This window comes from Amyelois transitella, chromosome 22 (assembly GCF_032362555.1).
Source record: "Amyelois transitella isolate CPQ chromosome 22, ilAmyTran1.1, whole genome shotgun sequence".
Taxonomy (NCBI): Eukaryota; Metazoa; Arthropoda; class Insecta; order Lepidoptera; family Pyralidae; genus Amyelois; species Amyelois transitella.
In genome coordinates, this window is record NC_083525.1 from 4,051,542 (window position 1) to 4,075,932 (window position 24,391).

Here is a 24,391-nt window from a genome sequence, read left to right on the forward strand (position 1 = left end):
TTTTAAACGCGTTGTAATTCATTGTCTAGTATATCAAAACTTTTCAGTAAAACAAAAGTTTTCAGTCCGATCTGTGGGTCTATTCACAAACGTTGACATGGCATCTGACCGCTTTTTCTATGTAGTGAAATTAGCGAAAAAAGAAACGGAAGATAAGACATTTGTCTTATCAATGTTCGTGAACAACGGGGCTTATAACACACAAAAACATAGTGTGTAGGTACCAATGGTTTTTCTTGGTATAGCTACCATACCCGATTAGGAGCTTAGAGAAAGCGTAAGGGTGAGAGATCTGTAAGAGTTTAAGCGATTACAAGTTCAAAGATTATTAAAGAACCATCTCTTTTCCAGGATACCCAAGCAGCAGCTGCAGCCCTTACGTCCTTAGGACACGTATACACAGCCATAGGGGACTACCCCAACGCCCTGGCAAGCCACAAACAATGCGTGCAGCTGGTTAAGCAGATGGGTGACCGCCTGCAGGAAGCCAGGGAGATCGGCAACGTGGGCGCCGTGTATCTGGCCATGGGAGAGTTCGACTCGGCCGTGGATTGCCATACGCAGCACCTAAGGCTCGCTAGAAGACTGGGAGATCAGGTATTGCATCTTTCACCAAATTTATTGTTGAACTGCAAAAATGACCTGGAACAGATTGCTATTAGTGATAAAGTCACTTATTACTAATAGCAATTATCAATTATCTTTGTGATATTTTTTTATGGTTCAATTAAAAGGGAAGTATTGTAGGAAAAATTTTCTTTAGTGCATTCAATGCTGTTGTCTTATTGAACAGCATTAAGATGGCATCTTACAGGTTTGGCATCTGCTATCTTTTCCATCAAATATATAAACTGATAATCTATATACCGGTGTCACCGGAAAAGTTAATTACATAATCTAGTCTTAATTATGACTGGCAGTATACAAATAACCACTTGAAGATCGAACAGAATTATTCTTTATGAATAAACAAGCTTTTGCCCGATAGATATTTTGCCCGAATCATATTAATTCCCTATTTAACACTAAGAAAAAATAACTAACTCAACACAAATAAATCTGATACAGCAAAAAAACCTATGTTATGTAATTTTAGGTGGAAGAGGCAAGAGCATACTCCAATTTAGGATCGTCATATCACTACCGCCGGAATTTCTCCCAAGCGATAGCGTACCACGAGAATGTGCTGAGGATCGCCCAGAGTCTTGGCGACCGAGCCATCGAAGCGAGGGCATACGCGGGCCTGGGACATGCTGCAAGGTAAAGCTTGAGGTTTTATTATAACAATAAAATTAAATAAAAATGATAATCCAAAGAGACAATAAAACATAATATTTCGATGAAACAACTTTGTGGCTTTTTTACATGCTGGATATAATTTTAATGTTCAAATATCTTATAGATATCAAACTGGGATCCACATCCAAAGTATATATTCTACATTTAATGCCCTCGAACGTATATGGCTTTTCGTTATTTACCTATTTATTTTTTTATTACGTCAGGTGCGCAGGCGACTATGCTCAAGCTAAAAAATGGCATGAGCGGCAGTTGGATGTGGCATTGGCGGCGAGAGATAAGGTAAGCCCACAATTAATTGAAAACTATTATCGCATTAATGAATTGGCGGAGGCGACTGGCACGTATGGTTGTTTATAGGTAAAATGTGTTACATTTTACAGAGATTATCATATTTCTATTAATTACCGAAGTTCAGCCGATTAATCCTGCGATAAGTAATGTTTGCCAGTTGTAACTACAAGTTATAAGCGTAGGAGTTGCATCTATAGAGCCTAATAAATAAGGCCTCATTATGCTATTGAAGAATAAACATATTCTGTGATATTATTGTGATAAAACGATAAAATATTTTTTTTTTTTTGGTAAATCAATAAGCTCTGAAGTCTAAAATTCTAAAACAATGAGATTTGGCGATAAACTAAAGACTTAATAAGCTATAGAATTCTTATTTAAAACCAAAAATGTATATCACAGATTTTACCACATACCTAGTTTATCTTTTTACTTTATAGTGCAGTTTACCGAAAATCATCATCATCAATTTTTCCCTGTACATTTGTGCGTACATATAAGTACTTAATTTTCAGTCTTTTTTTGTATGTTTATATATCCAGGTGGGGGAAGGCCGAGCGTGTTCAAACCTCGGTATAGTGTATCAGTTACTTGGGGAACATGATGCTGCGCTGAAGTTACATCAAGCGCACCTTTCCATAGCCAGACAATTACAAGTGAGTTCTCGTATCTTCTCTTTATTTTCTTTAGTGATTTGACCTTAAGTATGGTGATCATCTGAGTGAGATTTTACCAAATTGTATCAAAAAAGCTTCAGGCGTAATCAGTGTAGTAAATAAGGGTTTTAAATAGAATCGTGCTTTAATAAACTAATTTTCTAGCAGACTAGAGTAGACTTTTTGCACCAGGTACTCAAGTAGAGAATCATACATTCACAATTCCACTGAATTGTTTAAAAAAAATTTTGTGATAACAACATTACAAGTTCATTTATTGCTTGCCGGTTGATTGGAAGAGATTTCTTCATGTTTTAAGTCTGCTGATTTTTTGCTTTCTTTAATTACGCAAGTATTCTTCTGTACAATAAAAAATATATATATCAGGACAAAGCCGGCATGGGTCGAGCATACGGCAACATAGGCAACGCGTACTCCGCCGCTGGATTCTATGAGCAAGCCATCAAGTACCACAAACAGGAGCTGACGATATCCAAAGAGGTCCACGACAGGAGTTCCGAAGCCTCCACGCACGGGAACCTCGCTGTGGCGTACCAGGCGTTAGGCGCGCATGATATGGCGTTGTTTCATTATAGAGCTCATTTGGGTAAGTTCCAAACTTTATTTTTAGCAATGCAAGGAGAATAAACCTTGAATGGTGTGGAAGGGTAAAGCTTAGATGAATAGATACTGATATATTTAGGGACGTAGTGGTAAAAGGTCAATACTAATCCTAAGCCGACGAGCCTGTATATAGTAATAATGCACGTGGACGAAGCGATAGCAGTTCGCATGGACAATAGCATGTGGAAAAATTTACTCTGCGGGGTAAAAAGGGGGAGGCCTTTTTAAGTGTGTAATAAAATGATCTGTTTAACTTCCAGGCATAGCGAGGGAACTAAAGGACGCCGCTGGTGAAGCCTGCGCCCTCCTCAACCTCGGCAACTGCCTGTCCTCTCGAGGGGAGTTCTCTCAAGCCGTGCCGTACTATGAACAGCATCTGATGTTGTCGCAGGAACTAGGAGACGTTACTGCTGAAGCTAAGGCCTGCCATTTTCTGGGATACGCTCATTATTGTCTGGGGAATTATAGGGAGGCAGTAAGGTGAGCACTTATAAGTTGTTTTTTATTCATTTTATCTTTTATTATGACTTTGGTAGTATAACAAATTTTAACATGATATAGATCAGTATTCAGTAATGGTAGCAGGATGTTGATAATAGTAACATTAAAGCTAATGAGTGATGTGACATGTTTACTCTCTTTTTGGGTGCCATCATCTCAAGTCTTTTTTGGTCTCCTGAAAATTATATTTTGAAACGTTTTAGGATATCCACTCAGGAGAAGAGTCCCACTCTAAATGTATAGTTCAAATAAGTTCTAGAAAATAAACTATCTATTTGCTCTCCTGAAATGAAATTTGACCTTACACTTTCATCATATTTAGTCCTTTTTTTGAGAAATAAATGTCTTAAACTATATTTTCAGGTACTACGACCAAGACCTGTCCCTGGCCAAAGATTTACAAGACAAGATGAACATGGGTCGTGCCTACTGCAACCTAGGGCTCGCTCACCTCGCCCTGGGCAACTTGGAGACGGCTCTGGAATGCCAGAAATACTTCCTGGCTATTGCCCACATGACCCAGCACCTCCAGGGGAAGTTTAGAGCTTTGGGGAATATAGGAGACGTGCTTATTAAGATGGGCGATGTGGAAGAGGCGGTCAAAATGTATCAGAGACAGCTTGGGTTTGCAAGACAGGTTGGTATTGATATTTAGAGAATGTTTAATATCTAAGTTGTAGATTATGTAACAAAGCTTTTTTTATAAACCTTATAAAGTATTTTTTTTATATTTATCTCGCTTCTTAAGATCCTGAATTATTGTTTTATTCTTATTCTACTTTTCGGAGAAGTATTACCCAACTTTTGAGCGAATTGAGACTGACCGCTAGTATTACATCCCGACATCATCCGACAAAGAAGCGAAAGAATTCACAATAATTATTTCAATTCATTATGTATCTCAATAAAAAAATATCAAAAATGAATATTTGACGGCTACCGAACAGTGAACCCCATGTCCCGGTGTCTAACCGCGAAAAGGAGAAAAAAGTGATAATGGTCTTAATACAAGTCTTAAACTTATTTAAGGGCTAGCTCCGTCTGCGTCCTTTGTATAACAAAAAAATTCTCTATTGTTAGGCACGCGACAGATCACTGGAAGCGGCAGCCTGTGGGGCGCTGGGTCTAGCAAGGAGATTGCAAAGAAGATTGGATGCAGCTTTAGGGCATCACACACAGGTAAAGTAATAAAAACTGTCATTACTGGTACATAAGTGAAATGAGCAACATTCTGATGAGCATGTAGAAGACGTCTAGTATTTTTTATTTTTATATAGAGTATAGTATAAAAGAAAGGCTCAAATATATGTGCACATTATATTTGTGATTTTTTTTATATACTTTAAAAAATATTATAACTAAGCATTATATATTCAACAGGAGCTCACACTTCGCCAAGAAGCCGGTGACGCGGCAGGAGAGGCCAGGGCTCACTCACACCTGGGCGCAGTCCACATGGCCCTAGGTCATTACTCACACGCGGCTCGATGCTACAGGGTAAGAAAGGTTTATTTATGAAGACGATATTAATCCGGAGCAGAAAGATCAACCCGTCAACCAAACAACCAGCTCAGTCCATCAATATGACAGAACTTTTTCTAGTCCTAAATGGACATACTGATTGCTTTAGCAAGATTTTGTAAAAAAAAACAGTTTGCATAAATTTAAAAAAAAATCGTTCTTGCTTTAAATCAGTTGATCCTTGATGATAATGATGATTAAATTATTATTTCTAATTTTATTTTAGGAACAACTGGAAAGAGCACAGGAGCTCCAGGACTGTGCTTTGGAAGCACAAGCGTACGGCAACTTGGGTATTGCAAAACTTAATATGGGACATTATGAAGATGCCATTGGATATTTGGAACAGGTAAAACTCTTTTGTCAATTCTTCTCTGTTATATCTTTCACCAAATATTCAAAACTTGGGTTTTGCAATAAGCTATTTAGCAAAGCATTTAATATCGTCTGCTAATCCAATCCTCGATTATAGTCCTCACCTTTTTGGGGAGAAATCCCGAGGGCATCTTCCTCGGGATTTCTCTCTAAAAAGGTGAAGACGTATCCTGGTTTAACGCCACGAGGAAGTAGACTGACTGACTGACTGACTCATGAAACTAGAAAAAGTCTGAGAGAAAGACAAAAAATTGATGAAAACGTTATATTTACGATTTAATTATAAGTACTTAATGAATGGTCTTTCAGTATATTTGAGACTGTAGGCTCTTCTGTATTCCTTACAAAGACCTGTCTCCGTACATACCTGACAATATGTAATTCAAGTATTTCCATAAGTATTTTAAATTGTCGGATGATTTCAGCAACTTGCCATCCTCGAACGAGTGAACACACCAACGTGTCAACTAGAAAAAGCTCGTGCTCTCGGCTCTCTGGGCGACTGCTACGACGCGCTGGGCGACCCCGAGGAGGCGGCGAAGTACCACGAGCAGCATCTGGCGGCCGCGCTCAAACTGGACAACGCGAGGGAGCAGGAGAGGGCGTATCGCGGTCTCGGATTGAGTCACAAGTATGTTAGAATGGTTTTCACATAGATATTTAATAATCTGTTGCAGATAAATGTGTTTTTTTATTTTTGATAAATTATTTGGTTCAAAATTTTATTGATTCATTTGACTTTTTTCAATTAATAATATTGATATTTTTGAAATACTTGGTATCTATGTAGGTACGTAAATTAGTTTGCAAAATATTTTTAAAACATATAATGAAGTCTATATCTCTTGCGGGGTAGACAGAGCCAACATTCTTGAAAGACCGATAAGCCACGTTCAGCTGTTGGCTTGATGTTAGCATTTTTAATACATCCTTATTTATAAAAGAGGTGTTTTAATCCAGCCAGAATTCACAATAAAATTAATAAACGAAAGTACTGGCCACTTTCTGTGATAAAACAAAATTATGGTAAGTAAAGCTCTGTGTTTAAAATATTAGCGCCATAATTTCTATCATACTTATATATTAGTATTTATATTATACACATATTTTTTATTATTTCAACCTTTTTTGGCTGACTAGTTCGAATAACCAATCCTATTTTCAAGCGATTGTATTATTCACTCAATGGTTTCACTACTTACAGATCAATCGGCAACCTCCAGCAAGCCCTGGTATGCCTGGAGAAGAGGCTGGTAGTGTCACACGAGTTGGGGATGCCAGAAGCGAAGGCCCAGGCGTACGGAGAGTTGGGGGCCTTGCACATCGCACTGAATAACCTGGACCAGGCCGTGTCGTGCCTGGAACATCAGAAGAATATTGCCAAGTTAGTTTTACACAAGAACATTTTTATCGACGTCTGAAGCGTCGAAAAGTGTACCGTAACACCTGGCACCTTGTTCAATCCCTGCTCAGGTTAATAAAAACAGTTTTTAATAGTGTGGAATGTTTAAAAAGAAAAGGTGACGTTTGCCTATGTAAGTTACAACAAAAGAAGTTCAATGAGTCAAAAATGTATCAAAGGGAGCCTAGATGAAGGGCAGTTTGATTTTTTTTTTATAAATTATATTAAAGAAAGTGCTTTATATGTTCGTTTAGTTGTAGCTGTGCCCTCAACATTAAATTTATTATACTCTTCGATAATACTATAAATTTTTAACAAGGTACTTTCCTAACTTATGCCGTCTTTCCCCAGGGAACTTAACAACCAGATAATGGAAGCCGAAGCCTGCCACTCTCTAGGGGTAGCTCACCACGCGAGGGGAGACCACGCCGCCGCCGTCAGACACCACCGCGCTGAGTTAGAACTAGCTCATCGACTTGGCCTTACACACCTTCAGGTACCATACCTATATAATAGAGTACAACGCCATGCCGAACTACCAACACACTTGTCAACTCCTCGCTTACGCTGTATTTTATTTGCAATTTATCAGATATTTCGTGCATGATATGACACAACCAAAACGGGAGTTTCTGATACGGGAATTTCGCGAAACTTTTCACTTTCTAAAATAAATAAATGAACAATACTTAAGAACCCTCAGTAAGTTCTGTACTGTGAGTAACCAAGACAAACATAATATAATTTAAAAATTGGTAAAATGTTTATAATTTGGCAGGCGCGAGCTTGCGGTGGTTTGGGCGCTGCGCACGCGTCGATGGGCGCTCACGCTGAAGCCGCGCGCTGGCACGAGTCTAAACTCAGACATGCCACTGCTGCAGGTAAATAGCACTGAGTATAGTTACTATCTGATCAGGACAATTTCCACCTTTTTTTCTTCTTGATGCTTAAAAGACGTTTAAAATTTGCTTCTACAACTTTACGCAAACACGAGAATATTCTCTAACAGCGCACTCTTTCTTGACTCTTTAGTGTCTCTTTACAGAATGTCTAATACAGAACTTTAATACTTGCTTTTATTAGTACCCTTGTATTTTTTGTAAGGATGTCACCTATTTCTTTTTTTTTTAAATATGTACTATTCACAATAAGAATCATGGAGAGGTGAGGACGTAACCAAAATTAACTCCAATCCTGACTAACAATCACAACCCTTATAGGAGACACCAGAGGCCGAGCCCAGGCGTTAGCAGACTTGGGCCGCGCTCACCTTGCAATGGGAGCGTGCGGTAGTGCCGTCTCGTATCTACGACAAGCATTAGCAGCTACTGAGGGATTGGCCGATGCTGATGAAGAGGTAACTTTCAAACACTTTGCTACTTGTACAAAAACCGAATTACTTAACTGATTTTTGTAACTTTATGTTGCACCAACTAAGCTTTTCACACTTGATATCACGTTTTTGATATCACCATAAATTATCTGATCACTGAAATTGCCTGAAGGAGCCCAGCCCATGATCTTAGACAGCCCCAGAGTCTGCCAGGATTTTTTCACAGCCAATTACGTACATAGAGCAACTCCCTTACAAAAATTTAAGAAACTAACTCAGCTAGTATTGTGGTTCGACAAACCGACAAACCTTAAAAGTGCAACTCGTCGTTCGCTAAGCGTGCAGAGCAGACGTGTAGCAAAATTATTTAAAATGATTTAATCAAGTCGTTAATTGTTTTGAACTTTATTGCATTAAGTTAAGACAGTGTTAACATTGACGGACATCAGTTACTTGTGGCTATTTTTAATTGAGCGTGCTCCCCGCACTCCGCTGTGTGAAGTTGGAAGTTACTCACCAACATGAACATACATCGATCGCCTACTAGAAGTGGCATGAACGTTGAGCGCAGTGGATCGCAACCAAACTTATCTACTGCAGGTATGTCTAGTCCAACTGTGTCCGAAGCATCAACTATCACATTTCGGAATAAGCGGAAACATTTGGTGGAGGATGATGACGTCCGATCGCAGCTTACAAGTATGCAAACACAAATGACAGCAATTATGGAATTATTGCAAACATCTATCAGTGCGCAAAACGAAAGTAATGCAAAAATCAAAGAAGACATTGCAACAATCAAAGACCAGATGATCGATATCACGAAAGGCTTAAACTTAAATGAACAAAAGTTAGCAAAGTTGGACAAGGAACAGACAGGGATTAAGGAAGAAATAAAAAGCGTTGTAAATTCCATTCAAAGCACAGATACAAATCTTGCCTTGTTGGAGTCTGATGTACATTCATTGAAAATATCAAATAGCTCACTCCACAAAGTCCCGCAATGTGAAAAACTTCTAGCTGAATTTCATGATCAAAATTCTAGGAAAAAGAACATAATTATAGCAGGTATCCCAGAGCCAAAATCTAGTGATAGCAAAGAACGTCGAGATATCGATAAGGCAGAAGTAAACAGCGTTATTGAAAATATTATAGAGGACCGCTGTGATTCTATTAGAGTTATGCGTGTTGGTAGGTACAACCCAGACAAAACCCGTCCAATTAAGGTTTGCTTTGAAAATGAAGAAACGGCCAGACGGATACTCCGTTATAGAAGCAAAATTAATAACACCGAATGCAAAATTTTCCCTGACCATACACCTTACCAGCAATCCAGATTTAAAGATTTGAAACATGAACTTGCTCTTCGAACCACAAATGGAGAAAATAATCTAACCATCAAATATATAAAGGGCATGCCTCAAATTACTCAAATCTCTTCAAAAAACTTTGACAAGGACAGAACTCCCAATCAGAGATAACATACCATACTCTTACTACCTACGACAAACTCAATTACAATAATAAATCAAATTTTTAATGGTGTAAGATACAAAATTTTACACCATTAAAAATTAATAATATACCAATTAATAATCAGATAGCGAAAAATTTTTAGGAGTAACTTTGGATAATCGACTCTCATGGAAATATCATATTAAATCATGTTAAATGTTTGCCACTTAATGTACGATACAATATATACAATTCAATGGTGAAGCCACACATTGATTATTTGATTGAACTCCGCGGCCAAAATTAACCTCCAAGGCATTCAAAGATCTCAAAATAGACTGGTTAAAACACTATTTCATTGCGATTACCTAACGCTGACAACAAAAATATACAAAGAAACCAAAATAATGGACATAAACAAAACATATAAATATTACTCATGCATCCTAATTAAGAAAATCTTAATGAAAGAGATATTGAGTAGTATTACTTATAAAACTAATTACGAACATCCCTATCTAAGACGACTAAGAAATTCCAATAAGTTAATTTTGCGTCTTCCACGAACAAAATATGGTAAAAATAATGTAACATATGACAGTGTCCAGCTATATAACAAATTACCGAATAGTATACAAAATTTCAAAAGTACAAAAACATTAAAAGACTTCTTAAAACTTACATACTTAATACTAACTAAATTCGCCACAATAATTGGTTACTTCATTTTTCAGATACCTTATTACTATAATATTTTATATTCTATAAAACAAAACGTGTGTATATATATATATATTTAAATACACATATACTTATTATTATATACCAAATTTAAAAAATTTACTCATATCGTAACAACTTTATAACACAGCACGCTAGTCACATCTAGTCGTGCTTATCTTTGTATTATTGCGATCATAAAACATCGCTGCTTAGTACCACTGTTTGGTGAGCCGTCCGGTTGTAATGATTACTTACTACCCTACATGTTTTTTTTTTTATTAATTATAAACTAAACTTGTTTGTCAATTTACCTTTAAATGTACTTATACTGCATCTTGCACGCAACGACATACCTACATTTGTATATTCTAAGCCTAGATTCTAAGTTCTCATGTAAGTGAATATTTTTTTTTATGAGAATAAAGATTTCTTTAACCCGATGATTTTCCCAAATAGTGTTTACAAAAACGTTCCCAATTTTAAAATGCTGGCTTAATACAAACAATTGTTAATTCTGTTAATTTACAGGCTCGGGTCCGTCATCGACTAGGCTTCGCTCTATGGGCTTCCGGAGAGCTAGAGGAAGCAAAGGAACAACTCCATGCAGCGTTAACTGTACTTGAATCAGGCAGCGAAAAACATCGAGATCGCAAGGTCATTGCCTTGTATACATCGACGCAACACGCCCTGCAGAGGGTGTTAGTTGGTGAGTCAAATCTTCTTCACATTCAAATTTTATAACCTTTTTTGCATTTTCCATGACGTAGTGTAATTCACTTCGCTACAAAGCAAATAAAGTTGAATTCACTTCGCTACAGTCTAATCTGGCCTTGATAATTTGATCTCATTTAAATAATATATCTTGACGATATATTGACTTGATGACAATCCTCTTAGATTGTGATCAAGAAATTATTGCGAATTCTTTTTTAACTCTGATCTCAACATTTAGAAAATTCAATCTTAGATACCTTAAGCGATATAGGTAGATAATTAAATCAATGACTCCAATGAGCTAATCGTCGTAATAAACATTTATCATTATACTGCGGGAACTACGAATCACCTGAATTTTGTAGATACGTGCGCGTGTCTTTCTCTTATTCTTAGTGTTAAAGCTTATTTCAAAGATAAAGTTAACAAGAGGTCTTATTTTATTCGTAGCCAAAGTATAACAAATAACTTATGATTATAGGTACATTAAAAAATCTGTACTAATATTAATCCTATCCTGATACTAACATTTCTGTTGATTTTAACAGAGCTGGGTCGTCACCCTGAAGCCCTGGTGGTAGCTGAACGAGGTCGCTGTCGGTCCCTGGACACAGCCATCGAGAAGCCCACCGGCACGCTCAGCCAGACTAACTTGGAACTTCATACGACGCAAAGGTAAGAATACTAACTTGTTATAAAAATGGCGGACGTTGCTCAGTGGGTTATAACAGGAAGTACCTAAAAAAGAAAGCTATTTTTAATGTTTATTGTCGTTTTGAAACACTTTAGATTTACACTATATACAAAAATATTCAAAATTACATTTACAGCTTTAAAGAGAAAGAACTGTTTCCAGCTCTATATTTTATGGTCATCATCATCATGATCCTCCAAGTGAGATGTTTGGGGTGCGGCATGACAACGATCATGGTTTGGTTGTATCAGGTTTTTATAAGACGCCATCCCATCTGACCTCCGCAACCTTTGCAAAGAAACATTTATTGCTTGAATATGGAGGCAACTATCTTTCATTGCCATTTGAAGCCACGTTTCTTTACTCAAAGGAAAAATTGTTCACAGAGCTGCATCAGAAGACGCCAACAAAGACCGGTCGGAACCTTGGAGCCCGTCCACCGTGGACCAAATACTGGAAGTGGTCAACAAGCAGAAGGCCCCCGTGCTGTACTACAGCCTGGCGGCAGGACGCCTGTATTCCTGGCTTCTGCAGCCGCATAAGGGTAATTTTGACTTCTATTCAACGTTCATAGATCTTCATCTAAAGACGGCAACAAAGACCGGAAAGATGATATGATATGAGGAGAAGATGGAAAATTTTGGAGCCCGTCGACCTTAGACCAAATCTTGGAAGTGGTCAACAAGCAAAATTGTATATGGTAAAATTTATTCATTCTGTAATTACAATAGGGGGGATATCTCTTGGAAGTCTTTTACCGAGGACATAATTGTTAGCAGATTATAATTGTATGATATCTTCGTTCCAGGTATACTGAGATTCCACCAAGTTTCTCTGACGGAAGAGTCTGAAGACACCGACAACAGCTTGCCAGATATCAGTCCCGACGATTTGCAACCAAATAATAGTAAGACCATTACAGATTCTTTGAGTACAAGTCTTATACAAGTATACCAACGAGTTACTAGCCCAGAACCGAACAGACCGCGTTACAGTTATACCCATATTTTTGTATATATGTGTGTAACTGTAACATGTCATAGTCAAACCCTGAACTTCTCAAAGATTCTTCCTTTGAGGAGCCCGGGTTTCTATAACGCCAGGATGGTGTGTCCGACTATTCCGAAGGCCTAATTTTGTTTATGTTATCAGTAATATGATCCGATGCCGGCATGACTGGTTCCCTTTTGAATTTTATTATCCAAAAAAACCTTATTTGGATACTGACGTAAACACTTTAAAAAACTTACAGATGGGTTAGGCAAGCTAGACAGGTGTATCAGCGAGTGGTCTACCTGGCTGAAGACGGCTGCCGAAAAACGAGGCGATGCGGAGGACCAGTGGGATGCTGATGAGCGACCCAACACCGGACTTGCTAGAATGGTAACCATTATTTTTAATATACTGTGTGTGGACTTCGGGTTAAGGAGATGTTTCAGTTTGGCTATTCTCGTGGCCAACACACTAAACAAGGCCCATATATCGCTACCAATAGTATGCCTATACTTCGTTACCGTTAGCAAATAAGCCCAGATTCTGGATAGAGAGGAGATTCTGGATAGATAGGAGAATACATAAAGAAGAAAATTACGCCTCTTTAATGGGAGGTAGGCAAAGACCAGGTACAATATCTTATCGCGCATGTCTAAAAACTACCCACTAATAATAAACGCAATAAATGAATATCAAAATATTTGTATCTTACAGGTGGCGCGAAACCATCTGCTAAACTCTTCAAATTATTCGCTGAGCTCTTTGTTCAGTGTGGGTTCAGTTGGAGGATCCGTAGCAGGCTCTGTAGCCAGTCTTCAAGGATCCACGAGGTAAGAATTGTTTGTTTTGGAGCTTATTGTTTTTGTTCATCAGTTTGACACGCAAAAAAATATCTTAAACTTTTATATTTGTTTACAGGTCAAGCGTACATGGTCCTCGTAAGAAGCAACCATCTTGGCAAGGCCCTCCGTGCCTAACATCACTATACCAGATGCTTATTGCGCCGTTTGAAGACTTACTTCCAACATCTTGCAACAACAACCACGGTACATTATAAAATTGTTTTTCAACGTTTGATATGTAACAAAAAAAAATCGATGCAAAGATGTTATTATAATTTTAATTCTGTACTAGTTTTTAATGAATTTTAAATTCTTTGACTTTTTAACCTATTTTCAAAATTGTACACCACCACAAATCCCGAAAATGGGATGTGCGATAAACGACAATGTGCGCGACCAAATCGATACACAATAGTTTTTTTTTTATATCAAGAAAGATACTAGCTCGGGTGTTTGAGAATAATATTATTTTTACAATGAACGAAAGAATAACAGAAAATAATTTCCCACCACTTATTCCCAACAGCCTCCCACGGTCGCCGCGGCTGTGGCGGTCGTCGCGAGTTAGTGCTGGTAATAGAAGGCGCTCTGTATGCGTGCCCCTGGGGCGCACTCCGAGGGGGCGCCGATACTGAGCCGCTGTGCGAACGATACGCGTTACTAGCAGCACCGGCATTGAGACAGCAGCGACATCAGAGGCAACGCGCTGCTAACAGAGTGCACCAAGAACATGGTGAGTTTTGATTAAGCAAATAAAGTGGTTAAAGCTAGACAAAGAGGGAGCTCTATACGACGTCCCGTTGGCTTTGTGCCTCAAAGAGGGCGCTAATACTGAGCTGCTAAGTGGATTGCACGAGCGCGACAACAAACCGTCGAAATTTCTCTCTTGATGATTCTCTATATACTTTCAAAATTTTGCAGGTGCAAGTAACGTCCCTGGCAACACAGAAGCAGGGATGCGGTGCCTGGTGGTGGGGGGAGCCCGAGCGGGTTCTCGCTGGGCCGCACTGCCCGCTATGATCAAGGAGGCTGACCTCGTGGCGGACATGTTGCGAGTGACTCCGCTTACAGACTACCAGGTAAATTTGTCAGGGACAAACAATATCACTGGTACTAGAGTGGGGAAGCGGTGCCTAGGTGGGTGTTGTTGCAAGACTTCGTTAACTGATTACTTTCAAATCACCTTTTTCCCTGACAGATAAGACTAGCTTGTACTTACTTAAATAACATTATAAAAATTAAATACATACAGTAGATAATATACAAATTTATAGTGCCATTTTTTCCTCTAGGCATCGAAAGAAGCCGTCCTGGCACAGTTGCCTCAAGCAGAGTGCGTACACTTCGCTACTCATATCTGCTGGAAGACGCCTGCGATTGTACTCAGCCCAGGAGAAGTGGTAAGCAGATATAAATTTGGTTTAATATTTTTTCAATCTTTTACATTTTAAAATCTAACTCAATAAGCCCAATCCCATTACATTCAATACTTTTTATAGGTTGATTCTCAAGCCAAACGTCTTTTGAATACCAGCGTTGGCAGCGCTGCTGATACTTCCATTGAAAATGAAGAAGAGAGTAAGTAACAACTCCAGAAAATTTCTGCTTTATAATTTAAATTTAACTATCTGAAACTGACATATTATACTACCTACATTGCAGATGCTGAATTAAGCCCTAGCAACGAAGAATTGCCACCTGCTTCGGAATACATGCTCACTGCAACAGAGATCTTGAGTTTGAAAATCACTGCTAGATTGGTAAAATTCTTTTACACTTATTTTTTTCCAAGTATATTTAAATATTGTATAACATAAACACTACTACAATAGTAAAAGTATATTTGGTTAATAGTTTTTTGGGCACCACTTAATTACATACTATAATATTTACAGGTGGTGATATCTTGCGCGCCTTCAAGTGCGGCTCTCCAAGGTTCATTTTCAGAAGAAACCGAAGACGTGTCGTCTGCAGGCGAAGGAGTTTCTCGTCTATGTCGGGCGCTATTAGCCGCTGGCGCCCAGGCAGTGCTACTAACGCTATGGCCGGCACCTCAAGATACGGCGACGAAGATTTTGTACAGAGCGTTGTATTCTGCGCTGCTGCAAGGAAGCAGGGTTGCCAAGTAAGTTTCACTCAGATCAATGGTCTAACAGTTAGAAGTATTTAACCGTTTGTTTGTTGGGACAAATACCATATCGTATGATTTTTACTAAATTAAAACTAAAATCATCCAACAAGAGATCTTATATTTACTCATTTGAAACTGATGTTAAAATAATTTGATCTTTATGAAATTGATAGACACTGCAGTATCAACAAACCATAATCCAAGTTGAGTATGGGTTTCCTGTCCTAAATCATGGTTATAAGGAGACTTCGCTCTAGTTAGAACGCAACCGAGACAAACTTCAAGTAGACGATGATAAATCAAAGTACCTAATGAATCAATCTTTTTTAACAGGGCTTTAGGCGACGCCATGCAAACAGTTCGTCACACGAAGCACTTCGCTCACCCGGCGCACTGGGCGGGCCTCGTGCTGTTAGGAAGCAACGTCCGGCTCAGCAACAAGGTGGCGCTCATGGGACAAGCGCTTTGCGAACTTCTAGCGGCTCCTGACAAGTGCCGGTGAGTTTCCCTATACTGGAATAGTCGAATAATCCCTTTGATATTTGAAAGTTTGGATGCTGCATAGTACAGCATAAAATAACTAAACTGATTTCAAAGAAATTGGGCGTTCATCATATGCATAGGCATCCTAATGGACTAAAGGATGATTTATAATTTTCGATTACCTTCTTAAAAAACTATTAGCTAGATCAGCCTCCCAAATACATGAACTTACCTCTACATTGTAATGTAAATATAATAACTTTTCGACAAGACTCTAAAACTGATATATTTGCTTACAGAGACGCTTTAAGAGTGTGCCTTCATTTGGTGGAAAAGTCCCTGCAGAGAATAGTACGAGGTCAGAAGAACGCCATGTATACGACGCAGAAAAGTATCGAAAACAAAGCTAATAACGCCACAGGCTGGAAGGAACTGCTCATGAGCGTTGGATTCAGGTAAATTTCATTCTAACTTTAAAGAATAATTACATTATATTTTGTTAGTTTTTTTTTAATTCTTCAAAAATCTTACATTATAAAATTTCATCGAAATTCTTTTCAAACTTCTTAAAAGTGTCATATTTCGTTAATCAGGTTTGAACCGGCTGCTAACGGAATTCCTTCGAGCGTGTTCTTCCCGCAGAGCGACCCTGAAGAAAGACTTACCCAATGTTCTGCTAGTCTCCAAGCTCTACTAGGTAAGATCTCATAATTTTCAGATTGGATAATTTTCCGTATATATTCGGCTGAATTAAAATTGATTACAAATATTTTGAAATAAGAAAACATGATATTACTCGTATGATCTGTCTAGGTCATCGTTTTCCCTTTTCTCCACTTACATGGTAATGTATTCTCATCTATTCCAAGTTATTGAACACACATTACTTTCTTAAAATTTTCACAGGATTGACCCCCACAACTCTACAAGCCCTCTCCAAACTGATTTCCAATGGAGATGTGGCCGACGACATCATCGGCGTCATCCGCTCCGTCATCTCGCAGTTCTCAGTGAAGAACACCGACACTGAGACCATTGAAGTGGCCGTCAATGTCAGGTAAGTCTTCCCCTATCGTGTCAATGACTTTAAACTGCATAGATACATTTACCCCAGAAAGATGTATAAAACAAATTAATTTTCAGGTTATGGCGAGTAAATGGATGTCATGAACTACTTGCATCCCTGGGCTTCGACTTGGCAGAAGTTGGCCAGGACGAGGTAATGTTGCGAACTGGCAAAGCTGCCAATAGAAGACATATCCAGTTCGTCTTGCAGGCACTGTTGGCTTTATTCGGTAAGATTCCATTGATATTTTGGAGTATATTCCACTTCATTTGTCTTCTTTATCCAATAGCCGGAGAAAAAAATAAATATTAATTCGCCAAATGTTTTTTTCTACAGATACTCAAGAAGCACCACGAAGCCTCAGTCTTGAATCGAGCTCAAGCGTAGAATCTCTAGCGTCACTCGATGATGGAGATTTGGAACCGCATTCCGATGGAGAACCGCCACCGAGGCAACACAGACGTAAGTTTTTGACTTACTTTTAGAGAGGTATCTGTGTTAAAAAAATAAGGTTTTAATAGCTTGTCTGTTCGCAGAGGAGAGTGTATCCTCCGTACCACCTCCACCGTTACCACTTGGATCTTGCGGCGGCGCCTTCACCATGTACGTACGAGGATCAGCCGCCTCTTCAGAAGTGGGACGCGGGGAGCCTGATGGAAGAACCGCCCCTCCCCCTGCCCCTCCCCCGCCCCGGTACCGCGGGGAAAGTGACGCGGCATTCACTCCATCACCACCAGCAGCACCACAACCCACGGCCGCACCCCCCAGAGATGTCTCCCTAGCTCTAGCACATCAAACTAAAATTAGAACCCTTTACACGAGAAGACCACCATCCGATGAATCCGACTGGGAGAGCTCTGGTCACGATACCGTTCTTAGAAGGCGACCGGAGCACGCGCATGCGAGATATTTAGACGCTTTCTATGATTTAGCAGCTTCCCAACCCAGGAGAAGTGAGGAAGATAAGACTGATCAGGCGCTCAACCAACCATCTACGTCAAAACGTGTGCCGCGACCAAAGATGGGCACAAGCAGTCGAGACTCCATGGCCCAAGTACGACATATGAGCGGCGAACTAACTCCCACGATATCGGAAGTTTATCATGAGAGAAATATAGGCTTAGGCCTCGCTCCGCCATTAGCAGAGTTGCTCCTCGCAGAAGACTCCAAAACTGAAATGAGAGCTGCCAGCTCTAGTGAAAACCTCTTACTACAAAACTTGGAGAAATTGGGTCTTCTTGGAGATGCCAGTGAAAGTGGTGAAAGATGGTGCTCGACGAATGCTTCCCGACCCTGGCTTTCCGCACCACCTTTGGAAACTGATGTCCAAGGTTCAGATTTGACGACAGCCGAAATTATTGAACGTCAAACGAAGTTTAAAAAAGACGTTGAACCAAAGAGAACAGAAGAGAATGCGTACGAATTAAAACCTAAAGAAGAAACTCCCGGGCCTAGTGTCTTAGAAAAACGTTCTGTTTCACCTTTCTCGGAACTTTCACGACGCGATGAGGGGGACGGAAGGAGTATTGCCGATTCGCATTCTTCATACAAAGCTTTAGTGTTGAGTCCTCGGACTCCGTACTTGCCTGAGGAGGGGGAAGCTCCCGTGACGAGTGCTGAAGGTGGAAAAACGCATCCACGACCTAGGCGGCCTCCTGTCCCGCGGACAAGGCCTGCTTATACTACACTAGATTTTCCACCAAATAAATAAAATTATTGCTATTCTGAATTTTCATGCCCGTACCTTGCATAAAGCGAAGGAAGTATGCAGAAATCGTGGCAAGTGGAAAGATGTAGTCTCTGTCTACCCCTCAGGAAAATGGGCGTGATTTTATGTATCTATGTATGTACCTTGCAAAACACTCAAGACTAGAGTTTAGATACGATATGATTATAACTGATAAGTCTGTATATAAAAAGACTAAGGAAACAAATATGTTCTTTCATATATAGAAAATGAATATAAACGTTTCGAAACCATTTTTAAGCCTTTTTTAAATCAAACCAATCTAAACTATATTGCAAGATCTCACATTCTAGGTATACTTATTTGATAGATACCTACCATTATCAAAGATGTGTCGATTTGTTTTTTAAGATTAATTTGATCGTTTTTTTGCTTAGATTCTGGCTATGAATATCTCTACATACTTTAAAAAATGACAATATTAAACTACCTTATGTTTAAAAATATATAAGTACAGTATGTATAAATAGATACAGTAAAATATATTAATAAATGATTCTAACGACGGCATTAAGTAATAATCATAAGTGTGCTATTTATTTGTAACATAATTAATATAATTCCTTTTTGTAAAATGTTTGCAATATTATATCTCTTGCCATTGTATGTTTTTTTATTTAATAAAAATGTATAAAGCTGAAATAAATGCTAGTAATATACCTATTGATTATTTTCTTACCTTAGAAGGTTTCGTAGAAATATGTTCACATACATTATCTCGTCTTGATACTTTAAATAATAAATAAATATATACGGGACAAATTACACTGATTGAGTTAGCCTCGAAGTAAGTTCGAGACTTGTGTTACGAGATACTAACTCAACGATACTATATTTTATAATAAATACTTATATAGATAAACATCCAAGACCCAGGCCAATCGGAGAAAGTTCGTTTCTCATCATGCCCTGGCCGGGATTCGAACCCGGGACCCCTGGTGTCACAGACAAGCGCACTACCGCTGCGCCACAGAGGCCGTCACTTTGTTGGGTAGATAGAGCCGATGGTTTCGAAACCCCTCCAAAGTTCACGTTCAACTGAATGTCTAAATAATGAAATTGTTATTTAGATGGTGGCAGGTTGCTAGTCAATATTCAATATAGGTCAAGCTCTCCTATCAAGTTTGCAAGGGTCAATAGGCTATTTGACAAAGTTTTAAAAACTATCTAAGGGTATTTATTTGTTTATAAGGAGCCCTACAAAAATACTTTTCTGCCTTTATTACAGTTATTTTATTAAAAAATCGAAAAAGAAAATGAAATATTCAAATATGCCGCCAAAACGCGACTTTTAGCAATATGGCGGCCATGGCATGCAGTGACGTAAATTTCGTGTAAATATCATACAAAGCTTGTTTGTGTTTCGAAAAGTTTTGATTTTCCCTTGTTTTATTTAACTTGTGCCACGTCATATGTGTGAAAATTATTAAAATGAGTTCCTATAAATGTCGTGCAGTGCCAATGCACTAATACAACAATAAAATCTCCTACGAAACTGTTTTTTTCTATGCCGATGGATTTGAATATTCGCAAGAAGTGGTTTCAGATCATGATCTAAGATCAGTGGTTACCAAGATATACTTACATTGATGTTTTCACATTCCTCAGTTCGGCAGCATAGAAATCTGGATTGTCTTTGAAGAAGACAATCCAGATTTCTTCTTCCAACCATTATTGCGTCCACTTTTGGTAGCTTTCGACTGTCAGCTTTCGCGGAATTGGTTTCCATTATTAAATACCTATGTTATCTGACTTATCCTGAGCGATCAAACACTTATAAAATCTTGAAAAATAATAGCGAACACTAAGGAACGGTACGATCCACAGTCTGTTTATGGATAATTGACGTCATAATAGAAATAGCCAATCACGTTCGTTTTTAGTCACGTGACAGCTGCATATAAAAACCTAATTTTCTTAGACGGATTTTGTTTAAATAATGCAATATTTTTATCTCGCGTTATTACAAATCGCTCCAAAAAAATTATATTAAGACTGATGACATAAAAGAAATGTATATTTTTAATACAGTCAAATAGCCTATTGGGTGTCGCTTCGTGAAAAAACCTGACTTACCAAATCCAGGATCTCAGTCAAAAGATGCACCCTGGGCTCTTCTTTTCCTCTCGAAATAAGTTAGAATGAAACCGGGTATAACGCCAGAAGAAAGAAGAATCTTTGAAATTTTTCCTACTTCCAAGTATCCTAATTTAGAAAAATAATTTACCTTTACTACAAAACACCCATGTAGACCATATAAATAGGTACAATAAAATCAATATGCTGAAATTTAAACTCATTTTCATTGAAAGGAACGGTGCCAAATTAAACCACACCGATCACAATAAGCTGATAGTGTGGGTGTTGTAGTGCGGATAATTATGAACGCCACTTTATTAACCTAATTTCCTAAAGTGGTGTTAGAGGCCGAAGGTTCCATTGTCTTTTTGAAATGACTTACCTACGTATGAAGAAGGCGTAATCTTAAATTTACACCACATTACACCTATTTGTACAAAGAGATTGTTCTTATTCAGCGGTAACCCTTCCTCAATGTCGCCCAAGACAACACAAGTATAATTATAAGTGCAACTAACAATATATTTAATTCAATTTCCGTTCTATTAAATATCTACTCAAGAACAACTTAGACCGTATTCACAACGGCGGTAGTTGTTTAAAATGACACTGAGATATTCGGAAATGCGTTAACTTTTACCTCTACTGAACTGATCTTTAAGAATTGCATATATGTATGTAGTACAGAATATACCTAAAGTAGTGAGTAGGGAGAAGGACAGAGGAAAGAAGATACTATTATAAATGATAGATTCGTTATGCTCTAATCCATATTCACCAAGACAAACCTTCAGCCTCAGCGTGAAAGAACAAAGTTGTGAGTGCATTTTTTCTCATTGGTAAATACTCGCATGTGTTATGTATACAGCTTTACAAAACTAGTTATCTAATGTTAAGATGCGGATATGACGTTATATAGTAACTATTTATGTTTACTTAACAGTGAAACACAAAGAGAATTTTCTTTTTTCCTCCTCCTCGTTTCCTCGCCATTCTGGGAAAAAACCCGGGGTGTGCCTTGATCCAAGGATTGTGGATTCAATGACAGGTTTTTACACGAAGTGACTCCCATCCGACCTCCGCAACCTTTGCAGGGGAACTAACCCGTATTGAATTAATCATGGTTACACACCCAGAATATGCAGGTTCACACTATGCCTTCACAACATAAGTGAATAGCCCCATTGGATGACTAGACTCAAATAATAGCACTAATTGCCGTGCCGCACCCACAAACAAACACAAATAATTGTAGGTCAACCATTTGTAAAGTAATACAATCCAAAACGGCTGCCTCGTAAAGATACCAAATTGTGTGATCGCTCGGACAACTAATTTAATTGGCGAATAGATCGAATAGGGTAGTCCACTTTAACTTAAGCTAGTACATACATACATATTATCACGTCTATATTACGGGGCAGACAGAGCCAACAGTCTTGAAAAGACTGAAGGGCCACTTCAGCTGTATGACTTAATGATGGAATTGAAATTCAAATAGTGACAGGCTGCTAGCCCTTCGCCAAAATGAAGTATCCCAAGTTTATAAGCCTATCCCATAGTCGTTTCTTACGACATCAAATTGGAAAGAAATTACACAATTTCTTTCCTATTCTATGTTATGTACCAGGCACCACATGGCACATAAAATAGGACCAACATTCTACTTCTATATATTAACATGTTTCTGATTGAAAGAATGTGTAAAATTTTCCAGCTAAAACTAGAAGAAACGCCTATGGTGCGTTTCTCCTAGTTTAAGCTGGAAAATTTTGCCATTATCTAAGCCCAAAACAAAATGTAGATTACTTAGTCTGAATAACTCGATACATACATACATATGGTCACGTCTATATCCCTTGCGGGATAGACAGAGCCAACAGTCTTGAAAAGACTGAATGGCCACGTTCAGCTTTTTGGCTTAACGATAGAATTGAGATTCAACTAGTGACAGGTTACTAGCCCATCACCTAAAAAAGAATCCCAAGTTTGTAAGCCTATCCCTTAGTCGCCTTTTACGACAACCATGGGAAAGAGATGGAGTGGTCCTATTCTTTTTTGTATTGGTGCCGGGAGCCACACGGCAATAACTCGATATTAATGAAAATGTGTACCAGTAATTTTGGAACATCACTTAAGGTATCACTTAGTTATTTTCAAACTGAGGAATCTGTAGACATCATGCTTTTAATACGAGGAAGAGAGTACACATACTACAAACATAAAATCACGCCTCTTTGCCCGAGTTAGGCAGAGACTACATCTTTCCACGATCCCTGCACACTTTAAGAAAGTTATGAATGAGGATGAAGCGACAGAAATATGACAGAATATTATAAAAAACAAAAATGAAGAGAAACCAAGAAACGCGTCAATGACCCTGACACTTAGCACTTGAGAAATCATAACTATTTAGTTGCGAAACCTTTTGTTTTGCTCCACTCTCGTTATCTAAGTAATTTATTTATCTACGCGGACGTTTTGAGGAAAATATATATGGTCGTTAATTTGCCCACGTAGCGAAACTGACCCAAATTAATTTGGCAATTTAAACACCGTATTATCGCCTTTTTATATGTCTTTTAAATTCCACTGGTTGTTATTTTTTTAGTCTTATCTATCAGTGATTTTGATCTGTGAGCCGCGACATAAGATCGTGATCACACAATCGGATAATGCTATATTTGAATCGGATTAGGTGCATTATGTCGCTGTAATTACCATATTACACTTTGTGAATGGATATTAATATTTAATAGATAGCGTAGAAACAATGAAGCGGAATCTTTCAAAAGAAAAAGGAATATCAGAGTAACCAATTTTAAAAATATAGCTGACGCACACTTTATTATTTTTTGTTACCACAACAGTCTAGAACTAGGCATAAATATAAGCTTTATTTTAGATAATTTGAGTATTTTTCTTAGGAAACATACCTAATGACAATTCAGTGATGAATGAGAAATGGTATGAAATAAAAAGTACTATTATTAAAGTATATATAATATTTAAATTAATCAATATACCTACACTAGCCAAATATTACAGATTGGGCTAACCCCAAATTAAATTCGAAACTTCGAATAATTTGTAATGGGTTAGTAACCATTATTCTAAAATTTTAAATACTTATAAATATATACATACATACATAAACATCCAAGACCTGGGTCAATTAGAAAATAGGCATGACCTGGACGGCAATTGAACTTAGGGCCTTGTAACTCAATTTACTTTAGCAACTTTAAGTTACTGGAGTTTCATTCCAAGCCGCCTGCCCACTCCTCTTAAACCTTACGTCATCGACTCAAATTCACCATGATGCGTGAACTACCAAATACTATTAAAGGAACTATAGCTTAATAGAGTGGACACAATCACCCAATAAAGTATGCCCGTTCAGCACTAAAATACAAATGCGAAATTATTTACTTAGCAACAATGGAAATGTCAAGTAAT

General features: G+C 38.2%; 1 protein-coding gene across 1 annotated transcript in view; it reads left to right on the forward strand.

Moving 5' to 3' along the window:
* LOC106134138 (tetratricopeptide repeat protein 28) overlaps positions 1–19,457 on the forward strand; it is an 86,958-nt gene extending 67,501 nt beyond the window's left edge. Inside the window, exons 8-42 of the mRNA XM_060950775.1 lie at positions 352–597; positions 1,097–1,260; positions 1,506–1,581; positions 2,136–2,249; positions 2,637–2,856; positions 3,134–3,353; positions 3,738–4,011; positions 4,455–4,553; positions 4,755–4,871; positions 5,122–5,244; positions 5,696–5,901; positions 6,475–6,654; positions 7,024–7,168; positions 7,451–7,553; positions 7,893–8,029; positions 10,712–10,889; positions 11,446–11,572; positions 11,978–12,135; positions 12,400–12,498; positions 12,844–12,974; positions 13,299–13,414; positions 13,503–13,630; positions 13,953–14,159; positions 14,348–14,505; positions 14,719–14,826; positions 14,926–15,004; positions 15,089–15,186; positions 15,322–15,551; positions 15,891–16,055; positions 16,340–16,495; positions 16,634–16,737; positions 16,947–17,097; positions 17,184–17,335; positions 17,443–17,568; positions 17,643–19,457. Of these exons, the coding sequence (XP_060806758.1) occupies positions 352–597; positions 1,097–1,260; positions 1,506–1,581; positions 2,136–2,249; positions 2,637–2,856; positions 3,134–3,353; positions 3,738–4,011; positions 4,455–4,553; positions 4,755–4,871; positions 5,122–5,244; positions 5,696–5,901; positions 6,475–6,654; positions 7,024–7,168; positions 7,451–7,553; positions 7,893–8,029; positions 10,712–10,889; positions 11,446–11,572; positions 11,978–12,135; positions 12,400–12,498; positions 12,844–12,974; positions 13,299–13,414; positions 13,503–13,630; positions 13,953–14,159; positions 14,348–14,505; positions 14,719–14,826; positions 14,926–15,004; positions 15,089–15,186; positions 15,322–15,551; positions 15,891–16,055; positions 16,340–16,495; positions 16,634–16,737; positions 16,947–17,097; positions 17,184–17,335; positions 17,443–17,568; positions 17,643–18,817 (6,270 nt within the window). The 3' untranslated portion in view covers positions 18,818–19,457. The remainder of the gene's footprint in view (positions 1–351; positions 598–1,096; positions 1,261–1,505; positions 1,582–2,135; positions 2,250–2,636; positions 2,857–3,133; positions 3,354–3,737; positions 4,012–4,454; positions 4,554–4,754; positions 4,872–5,121; positions 5,245–5,695; positions 5,902–6,474; positions 6,655–7,023; positions 7,169–7,450; positions 7,554–7,892; positions 8,030–10,711; positions 10,890–11,445; positions 11,573–11,977; positions 12,136–12,399; positions 12,499–12,843; positions 12,975–13,298; positions 13,415–13,502; positions 13,631–13,952; positions 14,160–14,347; positions 14,506–14,718; positions 14,827–14,925; positions 15,005–15,088; positions 15,187–15,321; positions 15,552–15,890; positions 16,056–16,339; positions 16,496–16,633; positions 16,738–16,946; positions 17,098–17,183; positions 17,336–17,442; positions 17,569–17,642) is intronic.
* The last annotated feature ends 4,934 nt before the right edge of the window (positions 19,458–24,391 follow it).